Genomic DNA, 16,431 nt, shown 5'->3' with positions numbered 1-16,431 from the left:
GTTAAGGTATCCATGCCAACTCCACATTTCTATTTTTTAAAAAATAGCCATTATCCTACAACAAACAAAATTCTTCTATTAACAGCCAAGCAAAAGCAGTCCTGAATCTTTTTATTTTATAACTATAAAGGTCATTTAGCATATTAAAAATCGTTCAAGGAGAATATAGGTATTATTTTTTCTACCTTTAATTTTTATTTTTCTATCTTTCAATTCCTATTTGTTCCTTTCCTAAGCATAAATACGCTTTTGGAGGTTTAATCAGTCAACCAGTATTTATTGGAAGTATTTTACTTGGAAGGCACTGAGCCAGCTGTTGTGAGATTCCCAAAGTATTTTAAGATGAGGTTTCTGCCCTATCTACTTAGAGAGGTAAGATATATTTACATCAAAACATAACTAGCGATTCTAGGTGATAAATGGGAAGTGTTAGATCCTTTCAAAGAGTTTGTTTTATGTACTGTATTGATAACTATTTTATTTTTCTTCCCCTTTTTGCCCTATTTAATACACAAGTGAAATTGTGGTCAGAAGGTTAAAGTGAGTTTTCAAGCTTTCTTCCTTTATTAAAAACATTTATTGAGTTCCTATTACTTCCTGTGCCAAACACTTGGTTAATCTCATTTAATCCTTAAAATAACTATGTGAGGTAGGCATTTTCATTCCCATTTTATAGATGCAGAGAATGGCAATAACTTGCTCAGGGTCACCCTGCTAATTATTATGGAACCAGGATTTGAATATAGGTCCGCTTAGTGCAGTAGTTTTGTTTCTACTCATATCGTGTTAACAGTGTTGAGTCATGGTTCTGTTCTATGATGACAGAAAAAGCTGTGTGAATGAAGAATGATACTAAAGATGGCAACAATGAAAAACAAAAGCCAAAAGGAGGAAGGGGCCTTTATTTACTAGCATAAGATATTAAACATTCTGCATAAACTCTACTGGCTATGTGTAATGTATCTTTCCATAGGTCTGTTCACCTTAATTATAGAAAATTTAAAGAGATCCTATCTTTTTAAATTCTAAATATGAAAGTCTTAAATAAAATGTTAATTAATGATCTATTATTATAATGTTTTAAAGTTTGGAGTGTTTAATGAATAATGGAATATTATGTCCTGCTACTAATAATAAAATTAATCACTAATACCAATAATGAATACTCAAGATTAAAGACTACTTAAGTTTAACATTCAAAGTATTAAAGAACTTAATCATTAAAATTTATTTAATAAGATTCGTGTCTTACCTAATTAGACTGGGTTTTTGTTTCAAATTCCTTGCTAGTTTCTAACTTTTGTGACATTATGCTATACCTCTTTTATCAGTATTTTCATTAGCTAAGTATTGAACTCGAAGTTCAAATCTTACTGTTTTGTTTTTAAAGATATTCTGGTAACTCACCTTTTTTGAAATTGAAATATATTTGAGGCAAAGAGGCACAAAATATGTAGGTGAATGAGATGTTCTCCTTTCTCATGGCAGCCGAAAACTGCTATGCTGTGCTTCTGGGAGACCGAAGCTCTGACCTCACACTGGCACCAGGATTCTTGTGTGACGCAATCCCCAGGGAATGAGTTACTACTTTTTTTACTGCCTCTGCATTGCCCTGAGCAGACAGCATCTTCATGTTTTCTATTAATATACTGTGCCAGTGCAGCTAATGGAACAGTGGTGTTTTATGTAAGATCTACCCAGCCAATTAAATATTGATTTCAGTTGTCTACAGCCAGGTATTTTCAATGTCTCCTTTACAGGTAAATGGAAAAGTCATTTATATTGTCTTTGTTTCAGCGTTCTTACTTCCGTACTCTTCTCATGTATGGATTCCACTTTCTGGTGTGGTTTCTTTGTGTCAAAGGAATCAGGGACACACAATGTGGGTTCAAATTATTAACTCGAGAAGCAGCTTCACAGACGTTTTCATCTCTACACATTGAACGATGGTAGGTTCCTAACTGGAATGTGTCGGGTATATCTTATTATACAGCAATTTTCCCAAGTAATGAGAAGCAGCCCTGTATCCTCGTAATGAACATCCGGGTTTAAACAAAATTGACACTTATATATGTAAACTGACTCTGTGCCTTTATACTTTTACTGGATTGAGTCTTATTTTGAAAATCTCAAACCAAACATCAGGTATAAAGTTATGAATTCACCTTAATTATGGACAGTGTAACTTGAAAGGTCTGAAAACGGGATGTTTCCTTAAGCTTCCTTTTTTCTTTGAGAAAAAAAGAAAAAGCTCAGAAATATCAAAGCAAAAGAGGGAGCCCACTTTCTCTCCTGTGCTTCTTTTTGCAGGAGTGAGTTCTCCTTCCCACCCAAGACCAATCCTTTGACTTCTACATCCCTTCCACCTTCTTTTTAAATTAATTAATTAATTTTTAGTTGCAGCAACCCTTGGTTGATCTCACAGATTGCAAGGACCTCATCATCTTACAAACCTTATTTTTTTTATTTTTTACTCCTGCAGCACCTGGTCTTCCTAGGTGGTCTCCCATCCAAGTATTAATGAGGCCCAACCCTGCTTAGCTTCCAAGACAGGATCAGGCTTGTTCAGAGTGACATGGCCATATACCCCTTCCACCCTCTAACTGCCTACTCATGTTTGCTTATTTTCTTCTTATACAGTCTTTCAACTTCAATATCTTTCCCATCAGTTTTTAAAACAAGTTTAAATTTCTCTTGCCATTAAAAGAAAAGTCTCCATTGCCCTGTCCCTGCAGCACCCCTCTGGCTCTAGCTGATCTTTTTCTGAGAGACTGGTGGGTGCACTGTCTCCGTTTTCTCATTCACACTTACTCTTCACCGCCCCCCCCCCCTTATGTGGGTTTTCCTTCATCCCTCCATATAAACATCTGGTTATTAAATCCAGTAGTCATATTTATTATGACCATGCATTATCTTAATTAATCTTTCAGCAGCATTCGGTACTTCTGAGCTCTCTGTCCTGAAATATGACGTTCCCTCGGCATATCTGCATCCCCGACCTCTCCTCAGCTCTTGACCTGTTTAGTGAATAGCACTGTTGCTCAGAAGCTTGAAGCCTTGGGGTCAGCCCTGGCATCCCCCACAGCTCTTTCACATATCCAGTGCATGAGCAAGGCCTGTGGATTTTAATGTCCCTCCATTTCTCTTCAACTTACCACCAACATCCAGGACATCATCATTTCCTGTGCTGCAGCTCAAGGGGTCTTTTCAAAAATTAAAAGTGATGAATCAAATGCACCTCTTCCACTTAACAATCCTTCATTGGCTTCCCATGGCCTTGAGAGGTACACTAATGTGCAATATCAGTGTTGATTCTCTAGTGTGGCCCACCTGAGTCTCCACATGCAGATTCTTTCCTTCTTACCACTCCCTTCTTAGCTTTTCCTATCCTTCAGGTTAGCCCTCACTCTCCAAACTAGATTAGATACCCCTACTTGTAGTCTGTTGCAGTACTGTAGGCTTTTCTTTGTAGCCCTATCACATACGTAGTTTTTTTCTTATTTGTGTAATGTTTCTTTTTATTAAAATGTAAGCTCCACAAAAGCTAGACTCCAATCTGATTTTGCTTACTGGAATATTCCACTATCTAATAGAGTACCTGGTACATCATAGGTACTCAATAAATATTGCTGAAAGAATTAATACTTAATGTTAGTCATGGGTTCTCTGTGAATTCTGTTCATAGTGGGAATGTTCTTTTTTATAGTCTCTCAACTTTGGCGAATCGATTTGCAAGGATCTGTTATTTCCCTAGAAATAGATATCATATACCCTCCAATAACTTTAGAGAAACTGTAGTTCCAGAATTAAAATTATCATTTAAATGTGTTTTTTAGTCTTTTTTTATGTAGGTTAAAATGTCTTAACTAATGTATATTTGGTGTTCAAATTAAGATTTGTGTTTCTTTTATGTTGAAGACTAAAATTCAGTGATAGTTAATGAACTCCAAAATCAGAGAATCTAACTTAAGAAACCACTTTGCATTAAATATTTCTCAGTTGGCTATTATGTCCAGAACTAGAGTCAAAAACTAGTTTCTTACTAGTTTGAAAGGAAGGATTTACAAGTGAAAAATATTAGAGTCAGAATTGATAACTTAAAAATCTTCAAGGATTCTTGTCAGGATTATCTAGGGCAGCATCAGCCTGTATAAATACATGACGTGAATGTAAGCTATATATGTAATTTTAAGTTTTCTAGTAAGCCGTGTTAAAAAAGTAAAACAGATGAAATTCATTTCTATATTTTATTTAACATAATATAAAAATAGTGTCATTTCACGATGCATTCAGTATGAAAAAAAGTTGAGACATTTTACATTCTTTATACTGTATCTTCAAATTACAGTACATCTCAGTTCAGACTAGCAACATTTCAAGTGCCCAGTAGCCACATGTAGGTCATGGCTACTGCATTGGACAACACAGTTCTAGGGTATTATGGTTTTCTTTTTTAACTTACAGAACATTTTTTTTTTCTTCCTTAAATGTTATGTCCAGGTACATGCCCTTTTTTTTTTTTTTCGATTATAGCCGACATATGATTTTATATTAGTTTCAGGTGTATGTAACTTTTGAAGTGATCACTCTGATAAATCTAGTACTCATCTGATACCATGCATATTTATTACAGTATTATTGTCTATATTCATATGCTATACTTTACATCCCCATAACTGTTTTATAACTACCAATTTGTGATTAATTCCTTCCACCTTTTCACTCACTTCCAACCCCCCTCCCATCTGGCAACCATCAAAATATTCTCTGTATCTATGAGTTTGTTTCTGTTTTGTTTGTTCCTTTAATTTTGTTTCCTTAGGTTAACACATGTAAGTGAAATCATAAGCTATTTGTCTTTCTCTGTCTGATGTATTTCACTTAGCATAATACCCTCTAGGTCCATCCACGTTGTAGCAGATGACAAGATTTCATTCTTTTTTATGGCTGAGTAATATTCCCTTGTACATATGTACTACATCTTTTTTATTCATTCACCTATTGATGGACACTTAGGTTGCTTCCATATCTTGGCTACTATAAATGCTACAGTGAACGTATGGATTCACATGTCCCTTCAAAGTCGTGTTTTGGGTTTCTTTGTATAAATATGCAGAAGTGGGATAACTGGGTCCCACTTCTGCATAACAAGAGACAAAGATAACTTCTTTGTCTCTTGTTATAGCCTTTGTTTTAAAGTCTCTTTTGTCCAGTGTAAATATTGCCACCCCAGGCTTTCATTTGTTTCCATTTTCACGAACTATCTTTTCTATCCCCTCGCCCTCACTCTGTGTGTCTTATAATGAGAAGTGAGTTTCTTGAAGGCAGCATATGTAAGGGTTTTGTTTTCTTATCCATTCAGTCACCCTATCTTTTGATGAGAGCATTTAATCTATTTACATTTAAAGTAATTGTTGCTAGATATGTAGTTATTGCTGTTTTTATTATTCATATTTCTGATCTTTTTTTTCTCCTCTTTTTAAAGAAGTCCCTTTAACATTTCTTGTAATACTGATTTGTTGTGAATGAACTCCTTTTTTCTGTGGAGAAATCAGCTGACAGTCTCATGGGAGCTCCCTTGTAGGTAACTGCTTTTCTCTTGCTACTTATAAAGAGTCTCTTTTTGTTTTTAACCTTTGGCGTTTTCCTTTTGATGTGTCTTGGTGTGGTCCTGAGTTCATTTTTTTCCCCTCTTGCTGTGGGCCTGAGTTCATTTTTTTCCCCTCTTTGTGTGGGGCTGAGTTCAATTTTTCCCCCATGTTTGGGACTCTGTGCTTCCTGGGCTTGTATGTTTATTTCCTTTAGCCAGGTTAGGGAAGTTTTCAATCATTACATCATCAAATACGTTCTCAATGCCTTGCTTTCTCTCTTCTTCTGGTACCCACATGATGCGAATGTTGGTATGCTTGATGTCCCAGAGGCCCCTTAAACTATCCTCATTTTTTTGGTTTGTTTGTTTGTTTACTTTTGCTGTTTTGTTTGTGTGTGTTTTCTATTATCTTCTTTTCTAAATCACAGATTTGATACTCTCCTTTATAGAATCTACTCTTGGTTCCCTGTAATGTATTCTTCCTTTCTTACTGGTTCTTTTTTATGTTTTCTATCTCCATTTTTATATTTCCTTTCTCTTTGTTGAAGTTCTCACAGAGATCAGTGTTTAGGACTCTGCATCTGGTAGATTGCTTGTCTCCATTTTGTTTCATTCTTTTTCTGACACTTTGTTCTGTTCTTTCATTTAGGACATGTTTGTCTCCCCATTTTGGCTGCCTACTTGTGTTTGTTTTTATGTATTATGAAGGCTGCTATGTCTCCCAGTCTTAGTAGTGTAGCCTTATGTAGTAGGTGTCCTGTGGGGCCCAGTGGCACAGTCTCCCTGGTCATGTGAGCTGGGTGCTCCAGGTGTGCCCCTTGTGTGTACCCTCCTTTGTAGTTGAATCTTGGTTGCTGTTGGCACATTAGTAGAAAGGATTGACCCTCAGGTTGATTGTGAGGACTGGCTGTGACTACAGTGGAGGAGCTATTGTGCAGGGGCTGACCCTATGAGCAAGATGGACTTTAGTGGGACTGGTACCTGCTGAGTCTACCCTTTGAATGTTTCATTTGCAAAAGTGCTTGAATGATGCTCTGATACTGTCTAAAGTTGACCATTGGATGTGTTGGTCTAAGACCTCTTAGTAGGGCCTCTGGTGCAAACTGAGGTTAGCCGCTGCCTATGGCCTGCCTGAGGCCACTTGGTATGAGCTGCAAAGTGATCTATCTGAAGATGGATGCCACTTTTGCTGGCCTTGGAGATGCCTGGGAGAGGCGAAACTACAAAGCGAAGCTAGCTGCCACTAGTACCAGGCTGGTAGCTGCTCCGAAAGAGGTATATGGAGCACACCAAGGCTTAATGCTGCTTATTTGTGGATTGTGAACCTTTGAGAGATTTTAGAAAAGTCTATAGCATGAGCCAAGATAGGCCGTTTGTAAGCCACTGGAAGCATCATGAGTGGGCCTGAAAGTTGGATGGCATGGGGTCTCAGGGAATCACTAGGGCAGGGTGAATGGTATTAGCCAGGTTGATGTATACTCAGACTTGGAGCCCACCTGCACTTGCGGGTGGCATGGGGGAAGGGTGAGAGGGCTCAGCAAAGGAAAAGTGGCTTCTGTCCTACTTCTCTCTTGAAGAAAGCCACCCCTCCAGCCCTCGCCCGAAAGCCAGATAATTCATTTCCTCCCATATGTCCCTGGCACCTTTTGAGCTGCTGCCCTAGCACTGGAGCTTAGAGCAGATGAGTCCGTCAGCAAGTGAGTTCATGTGCAGGCCCTATAAGAAGAACACCTGAGACTCCTGCAGCTTTCTGTTTCACTCAGCCACAACCTCCACTGTTTTCACAGTCAGAAGTTGTGGGGTCTTATTTTCCCAGCACTAGAACCCTGGGCTGGAGAGCCTGATGTAAGACTGGGACCTCTCCACCCTCAGTGGGGACCTCTGCAGCTGCCATATCCCTGCTGATTTTTAACAACCATATGTGGGTGTAAGACCAGCCCATCTGTGTGTTCTGCTCATCTAGACTTCGGGTGATTTTCCATGACGGTTGTTCTTTAGTTTAGTTGTAACTTTGACATGGTCAGAAGAGGAGGCGAGCTTAGCGTTTACCTATCTTGACTGAAAGCAGTGCATACCTTTTAAATTTTTTATTTTGGAGTTGATTGACTTAATATTGATCTGACTTAAAATTCTAGCCTCTTTATCTCTCTTTAGGGTCCAATTATGTTTATTTTGTACCTTAAAGAAGAACCACCAAATATGCATGTATCAACTTGATTAGCAGTATACCCTTCACTGTAGTCATGTTTCATCAGTGGTTTTCATTTAAACACCTCTGTTCTTGCACTTTAAATTAAGAAAAACTAAAGAAAAAATATTTTTTTTCTCATGCAGCATAAGTTATAGAAACAAAGTTTTGCATGTACTTATTTCCGTGTGAGTGTTACCTTAGACTTGTTTCTTACAGGATTTATTCTAAAGATTCATTGAAGATTTTCTCATAACTTTCAGAAAATTTAAGTATAGTTTCTAGGTATTAGAAAACATCAAGGATTATAGCTGAAGTTAAAACACTGTAGGCATCTCTTTTATTCAGAATTAGAGACATAAGTATGGGTAATGTTATATATACATATATAGATAGATAGATAGATAGATAGATAGATAGATAGATGTAATGTTAAATAAATACATAATCTCCATCCTCACAACTGTACCTCATCTAAAGTCTTCCTATTTAATGTTAAGGTATAATTTGACCCAATTTATAGTAATTTTAAAAATTAATTTTTTGAAATGTACTTTCTTCTGATGAATGCTTTCTATTTTTAATCAGTGTTATACATATTTATAATTTAAAATCAGTTCCATAAGGCTTATAACAGAAAATACAGTTGTCTCTTGCCCTACCTCCTTCCTCAATTCCTACTCCCTAACTATAGCCACTTTTAACTCTTTATTGTTTTTTTATGGAATTTGTTTTCATATTCAGAATAATGAGTCTAAATAGCTATTTCTCTGTTTTTCAGTTTTAGATATTACTTTCCAAAATAGCAAATCAATGGATATGTACTTAGTTCTCTTAAACTTCTGTACACTTGCCACACTTATTTCAATACTATTTTTAAATAATTTTTGTTTAGATCAGTATTAATTATTAAAGCTGTATAAAGATAGTCACATTGAGCCACAGGGTGCAATGTGGATATTACCTTTCTTGTTATAGTACTTTTTGTTTTCCTAAAGATAACTATCTGGAGTTTTTTGCTTACATCATTATACTATGGCTCTTTCATCACATACTCATGCTCACACTGTCAGGAGTATGAATTCTTGGAGACATCCTGCCGACTGTCACCTTTTTGGTTTTTTTGGCCTCCTGTGCGAACACGGCCCCCATCTCCTTTTCCTTGGTTTATACCTCTGTTAGAGTAGGACATGTCCTCTATTAAACTTTGTAAAAATATAAGAAACCGAGATGTTACATGTGAAAAAGTATCTTTATTCTCCTCTCACATTCGTCTAATAGTTAGCTGGAGAAAAAATTATAGGTTGGAATCACTTTTTGGGGGGATTTTAAAAGCATTGCTCTCTTTGTCTTCAGCACTCAGGGGTTCTGCGAAGTTCAATTCCCGTGGATAACCTGAATTTTGATTTCTTGTGTGCGGTATGTTGTTTCCATCCCCACCTTTGGAACCTTTTTCTCCATGGTGTTTTGAAATATCATGAGTCAGGAATTTAACGTGGCTCTCTTTTACTTGTTTTGTTGAGTACTCAATAGGCTATCTAACTCTCTCCTTTACTCCTGAGAAATGTCCTTTAATCATTTCTTTGACAATCTCTCCCTCTTTTCTCTGTTCTCTTAGGAAACAGATGTGGAACATCTTTACTGAGCCTGTGATTTTATCTTTTCACTTTTTTTTCTATTTTTCTTCTATTGAGGAGATTTCCTCAATTTTACCATTTGAATTTTTATTTCTGCTCTCACATTTTTAATTTTCTACAAATTTTTTGATTTCCAGTATTCAGTTTTTAAAATCTATTCTTGTTTCTTGACTAGTATCTTCCGCTACTTCTCTTGATGCCCCGTTTAAAACTGACATTTTCTACTTTTCCTATATTGTTTCTGTCACTCCAGTTTTTTTATGTTCCTTTTTATTGCTGAAGTCTTATCCTCAGATGTCTTTAGTATGGTACTAAAAAGCTCATCAGAAACTGTATGCATGATCAAAGCCTCTGATTAACTAGTAGATTTCACTACAGATTAAATAGCAGGGCCATTTTGTGTGGGAAACTCCCAGCTGTCATTGTCTTTTAGGCTAGTCTTTTTCACTAAAGTAGGATCCTTTGATCTCCTGCTTAGGAGATGTGACCCATTTGGAGGAAAGGAAAACCTAATGCAGATTTTCTGTGAGCCCTCCCGTTTGCGGCCCCACCTGCACCCTACTTGTAGATGTCCTTTGTGTCCTCTGATGCCTTAGCTTTCATGAGGCTTTCTGGTAGCCATTACCTGCCTCTAGGCTTCTTCCCATCGCCACTTTCTGCTTTTCAGAGTTACTGCTTGTCCAGTTCCTTTCTTAACTTTCAAAAAAAGTTTTTTGTTATTGTCATCTTCTTGTATTTTTATTCCATCATTGCTCTTTTAATTTTAGTGGGATTTCAGGAGGAAACTGTAGGATAAGTATGTGGCTGCTTTGTGTAGCAGGGTCTCAGCATACTCTGTTTTCCAGGAATGTGTCTGTCCGTGAGGTAATTAACTACACCAGGAACTGAATAGCAAAAGAAAACGTGGTGGCTCAGCCCTCCCACATTTGCCAAAACATGTGAAAGTACCTTAGTTTGAGACTAACCCTTATACTGCTTCTCTGTAATAGCATAAGGTTCTATTCAGAAGTGCTTGGAATTTTAATTATAATGTTTGCTTTTGTAACAGATTTCTCTCTTATAATATGGTGATGTGAACTGCAATTTTTAAAAATAAACACATCTTCTAAAATGTTTAAGGAAAGAAGAGTATAATAAAAATAATAGTTTGGAAAATGAATTGTCCTTTCAGTTTTTTTTTTTTTTAATATAAAGTAATATCAATTAATCAGTGTTATTTCCTCCACTCCATTTCATTCATCCTTATGTTGTATTGTGTCTTTAATAAATGACTACTACTGATTTCCTTAGAAAAATACTAAATCTTGTTCAGATTATTGAATATTATTAGAACTGAGCCCACTAGGTAATTTTTTGTTTTTGTGTTAAAGGAGAGAGTTAAGGGTCAAGCACCAGACTTATTATTCAAATTATTTCTTTCTCTCATGAGTGTCACAATTCTAGTTAACAGAAGTTTTACATAGTCCTTTTAAAAACACAACACTTTTGTCGATGCTTTTATCTTAAGTAAATATTTTATTAGGATAAGAAAAAGTATTAAGTGTTTTAAAAAATTGTTTTCATATTGAATTATCCAAATACTTGGGATTTAAACGAGTTGCATAATGCATGCTGGTGGTATTTTGGCCAAGAAGACAAAACTCCAAAATTCAAGTTGTCTGGAACCAGGGAAATCAAATAGAAGTGGGTTTAGACATTTTCTTGTCTGTGCTAATATTTTAAAATCAAGCAGTGAAAGTTTGAAGTGTGTTTCATGCAATCTAGAAAGTGGGGCCTTAATGAACTCAGAAATGAAACCAAACAGTAAAGGACTTGAGTGCTTAAAAGACAGTTAAAAGAGCACGGAGAATCTAGCACAGGTGGGGTGCTTCTCCTTTTGAGCTTAGTGCAGGTGAAAGGAAGCAGCTGGTTGAGAGTTTTTTGTAAGCAGAATTCAGAAAAACTTCTGAGTCAGGATTCAAAATTTTAAAGAGAACAGATTTGACCTAAACCAAGAGTCAGACTGTAGAGGAGCTTTGAGAAAGAACCTGTCTCATGGGTTGAAGGAAGGATGAACTGGGAATTAAGACTAGAGAGGATTTTTAACAGTATATGTAAAAACGAGACAATATATCTAAATCCAATATACTTATGTAGTTATTTTCAAGGGGCGCTTTAGACTAGTCCAAACTGGCTTTTCATTTCCAATAGCTACCAATACTGGATTGTCCAGTTTGGCACGGGGAAATGAAGAGGAAAAGGCAGGCCCTAAATACCCTGTATTTAGAAAAGAAACCTTGATCTTTTGGTGGTAGAAGAATGTGATCAAACAACTCTAAAGTGACTGAGAACATTCTGTCCAAGAGCTTCTCTGAGTTCTGTTTTATCAGCTCTCTAAATCAGTTGAAAATGCTTTCAGTTCTGTACCTCAAGCTAGTTAAAGCCGGGATTAAAAACCATCAGTCATGAAAATTTCCAAAATTAAATTTTCTCTTAGAGCCCAAGAGGCCATTTTTACCTCTGGGAGTTTCTGAGTTGTGATAGAGACACCATATTTCTCATTTAGATATCGTGCAGTGACACACCAAATTATTTTATTAGCCTTGAAGCTCTTGAACTATTTAGCTTCTATTTGATATGTGAATCTGATCTTCAGTTTTATAATGTAAACTTTATATCTGCTATTTAAGTTTCTTTAAAACATGCCAAGGTAGAGATTTAATTACATTATTTATCTTTTTAAAAATAAATACCAATATGTTTTCTATTTCAGGGCATTTGATGTAGAACTGCTTTACATAGCACAATTCTTTAAAATTCCAATAGCAGAAATTGCTGTCAATTGGACTGAAATTGAAGGTGAGTATATTGTTTGTGTTACAGTTGATCTTAACTGGGGGATAGAAGGAGACGTGAGATAGTACAGTCATCCAATAAAGTCAGCTGGTGTTAATGGTCAGCTTTCCACCTTTCCCCCATCAGTGCCTCCTCAGCTGTCTTGATTCTGAGAGGCAATTCCACAGAGCATACTGCCTACTAATCCCTTCCACCCACCAGCTGCCTTACTGCCTTCTATATTTTTCAGCCTTGGGGTCTTCAGTAGGCCTACCACCCTGCCCAAGAAATTCAGTAAAACTTGCTACAGTGGACAACAACATGGTGGTCTGAGGCTAGAAGTTAGGTTGATAGTCTTTTGAGTTAAACTTTATTGTTTTTGCCATGTTTTTAGTATTATTTCAGTAGTTGGTGAATATCAATTGGGTACCTACAGACCATTATGCCAAGCTAAATAAGGAATTATAGTTGTTTTGACTCCACATGTCTATAGACCATTCAGAGCTAATTTATAATTTGTATCTGTACATGTATCCAAAAATGAAAAGATCTCTTAAGATCTATAATAATGTGAAATCTATCCTAATTCTTAAAAATTTTTGTTCAGAAAAGCTAGATAATTCTGGCTGTGTGGAATTTAAAATATATTCTTGCCTTCTCCTTTGCTTACCTTAGAAGGCTCCTAAAGTCACAGTACAGTCACCTCTGCCCAATGTGAGCATGGCCTCCCCCTGGAGTTATTGTTGCAGTAAGCCGTGAATTGCTCTGTAACCGCAAATGTTTAGAGACAGAAAAAGGTTAAGAACCAGCATGGAAATCCTATAAGCTATATAGTCTAGAACAAATTCCAGCCTCTTAGAGTCTTAGTGACTGAGTTTACAGAAACAATCTCCATAGTAGCAGCCTCAGTTGAAGGGGATTGGGAAGCAAGAAAGAGGACTACTCAGACTGTCATCATCAGCTCTGTCCACCTGTCTCCACCGATCTAGTGGGTAGACAGACTCCATGGGAAGTTGAAGTGGGGAACAATTAAAATGTATTTGTATTTATACAATTTGCTCATTTGTATTACAGAGATAGTTGTGCCTAGTACGAATTATAGGTATCTCAAATTCCTCATTTGCTTCCAGAATGAAGATAATATTTTCTCCTGATTAATAATACAGGATAAGGTTAATGTTGACAGAGTTCTGTGATGGTAATGAAATTTTTAACCTTGCTTCTGACAGATGTCCATTTATGTGCGGTATAGGACAAGTAACAATTGTAAGGATCCACTGTGACATTTGACTCAGACATTTAATTAGATTGATATTCCTGTTTAGCCTTGGACAAAGAAAGAGGTCTGGATGAAATTGTCTTAAGTCTGATCATAGGCTGTATTTTTCACCGTGAAGACTGAATTCATATGTAAAGATAATCTTATTTATCTTTATGTTGCGTCTTCAGTGGGTTTGTATGTATTATTTTTTATTAACCAGGACTCGAAAGAATATTCTGTGTATTGGTCCTTCCCAGAACCCTCAGCCATGCGCAGTCAGCCCCTCCTCCCTATAATAAGACCATCTGAACTTTTCAATTTCGATCCTCCCAGGTTTCATTTCACTTCAGGATGTTTCTTTTTTGTTGTTTTTAGTGAAACCACTCACTTCAACATCAAAGATGTTTAATTCTTTTATAATGACTTACATAAGGTAGATGTGTTAATTAACATGATAAGGTAATCATTTCACAGTGTATATCAAATCATTATATTGTACACTTTAAATATATTTCAGGTTTGTCAGGTATACCACAGTAAAGCCGAGGAAAAAGTAAAATGAGAAAGAAGTCAGAGCAGTTGGCCTTAAATAGGGAAATTGTCAGTGATTAGCATCGCGGTCTTGGCCATGTCACTTTACCACCTGGCACCCCCGTTACCTGACCTGTAAAATTGTGGGGATGGCAAGGAGGCTTTTCCTGACTTACTAAAAAGATAATTCCAAGGGGCAAAATCACAGAATATAAGATATTAAAAAACGTGTTCAAGGAGTCGGAGTTTTTTAGTAGGCTGGGCTTGGAGTGCTGCCACTCGGTCACCACAGGACCAGAAGACAGCCAAGCTAGGGTGGTATTTATTTTAGCTGATTGAGTCTTTGGTAGAATTAGTATAAAAATTAGGTTTTTGTCTTAGAGTTCTTATCTCATGAATAATCTACACTTGTATTATATGTAGACATGTACTTGATTCTCTGTAGTACATATGAGACTGAAAAGTAATGTGTAAAACATGAAAATTGGTTTCCCCAAATCATTTTTAAGTGTGTAGATGGAATTAAATGTCAAAGTTCATGTAGACTGAATTCTAAAATACAATTTTAAACTGATATATTTTCTCCCGAGTTTAAGTTCATTTATTTTTAATGATTTTTGAATTTCAGGTTCTAAATTAGTTCCATTTTGGAGCTGGCTTCAAATGGGCAAGGACCTACTTTTTATACGACTCCGATATATGACTGGTGCCTGGAGGCTTGAACAAACCAGGAAAATGAATTAGGTTATTTGCTATCTTTGATTGTATTCTTATATATCAGTGTAACATTATTTCATTTGAATTAAAATTTTAAATAAAGCTGGAATAAACCTATGCCATTGTCTGTCTTTTAATAATTTTAAAGAATAAACTGCCATAAATAAAAATATTTAGACCTCTTTTGGACAAAAAAAATTCAGGCGATTTTAACAAAAGTCAGATTTTTTGTGCTACCAATTTTGTTTATTTAGACTAATTATCACTAACTTATTCTAAGAAATATAATTTTTAAACAAGACAGAAGTAATCTTAAAGTGCCTTGCATAATTCTTATGACCTTAAATATAAACCACAGTGTTCAAGGATTTAAAAATAAAGTCAACATATGTTTAAATATGTACAAATTTATATATTAAAGGATTTAGGCTTAGTCATAAAGGTATCCACTCCCTCATATAGTCTCATTTATCTCCTTCTTAAATTTACATATGTGTACAGTTCCTACCTCCTTCCCTCTGGAGTTCATGTTATTAGAAATTGGAAGCTGTATTAAAAATAAAGTAAATTTTAATATTAATAAATGTATTTAATATCAGAAGCCTGTGTTTTGAGATACTATGAAGACTGATAAACAGCAATTACAAAAAAAATCCACAAATCAGAATTACAGTCTTCTGATGTTTTAAAGAAAATAATAATAATGCCTAACATTTATTGAGTGCTTACTCTGCCAGTCACTATTCTAAGCATAGTATAAAATAACTGACTTTTTAAAAACATTTTAAATTTTTTTTTATTTTTTAACATTTTATTGATTATTCTTCCTCCCTCCTCGCCCCTCCCTGCTCAGCCCTCCCCTCTGGTAACCACTAGTCCATTGTCTATGTCCATGAGTCTCTGTCCTATTCATTTGTTGCTTTTAGGTTGATATCCGACATGTAAGTGATATCATGATTTTCAACCTTTGTTGTCTGGCTTATTTCGCTTAGTATGATTGTTTCAGGGTCCATCCATGCTGCAAATGGCAGTATTTCATTTCTTCTTATGGCTGAGTAATATACTCAGAAGAGGGATTGTTGGATCATATGGTAGATTAGTTCTTAGTTTTTTGAGGAACTTCCATACTGTTTTCCATAGTGGCTGTACCAATTTGAGTCCCACTAGCAGTGTTTGAGGATTCCTATTTCTCCACATCCTCTCCAGCATTTGTTATTACTTCTCCTGTTTATAGCCACCCTAACAGGTGTGAGATGGTATCTCATGGTGGTTTTGATTTGCATTTCCCTAATAGCTAGCGATGTTAAGCATCTTTTTATATATTTGTTGGCCACTTCCATGTCCCCTAGGGAGAAGTGTCCATTCAGATCCTCTGCCCATTTTTTGATTGGATTGTTTGTTCGTTGTTATTTAGTCGTATGAGTTCTTTGTATATTGTAGATACAGGCCCTTATTGGAGGCAGTGCTTGCAAATATATTTTCCCATTCAGATGATGTCTCTTTACCTTATTGACCATTTCTTTTGCTGAGCAAAAGCTTTTTGTTTGATGTAGTCCCATTCATTTATTTTTGCTTTTACTTCCCTTGCCCTTGAAGTCAAATTCATAAAATCCTCTTTAAGTCCAAGGTCCTTCAGTTTAGTTCCTATGTTTTCTTCAATGCATTTTATTGTTTCAGATATTATATTCAGGTC

General features: G+C 36.0%; 1 protein-coding gene across 4 annotated transcripts in view; it reads left to right on the top strand.

Annotated features, from left to right (window-relative positions):
- ALG5 (ALG5 dolichyl-phosphate beta-glucosyltransferase) overlaps window positions 1-14,855 on the top strand; it is a 38,946-nt gene extending 24,091 nt beyond the window's left edge. For 3 of the 4 annotated variants that reach the window (XM_016132787.2, XM_016132785.2, XM_016132786.2), the window contains exons 8-10: window positions 1,798-1,949; window positions 12,168-12,253; window positions 14,650-14,855. In XM_016132787.2, the coding sequence (XP_015988273.2) occupies window positions 1,798-1,949; window positions 12,168-12,253; window positions 14,650-14,765 (354 nt within the window). In that variant the 3' untranslated portion in view covers window positions 14,766-14,855. The other variant, XM_016132789.2, reaches the window with a different exon arrangement.
- Window positions 14,856-16,431: the final 1,576 nt, after the last annotated feature.

Source organism: Rousettus aegyptiacus, unplaced genomic scaffold (assembly GCF_014176215.1).
Source record: "Rousettus aegyptiacus isolate mRouAeg1 unplaced genomic scaffold, mRouAeg1.p scaffold_m13_p_11, whole genome shotgun sequence".
In the NCBI taxonomy this organism is placed as follows: Eukaryota; Metazoa; Chordata; class Mammalia; order Chiroptera; family Pteropodidae; genus Rousettus; species Rousettus aegyptiacus.
Note: the sequence above shows the minus strand (reverse complement) of the source record. Positions and strands in the feature narration are given on the sequence as shown.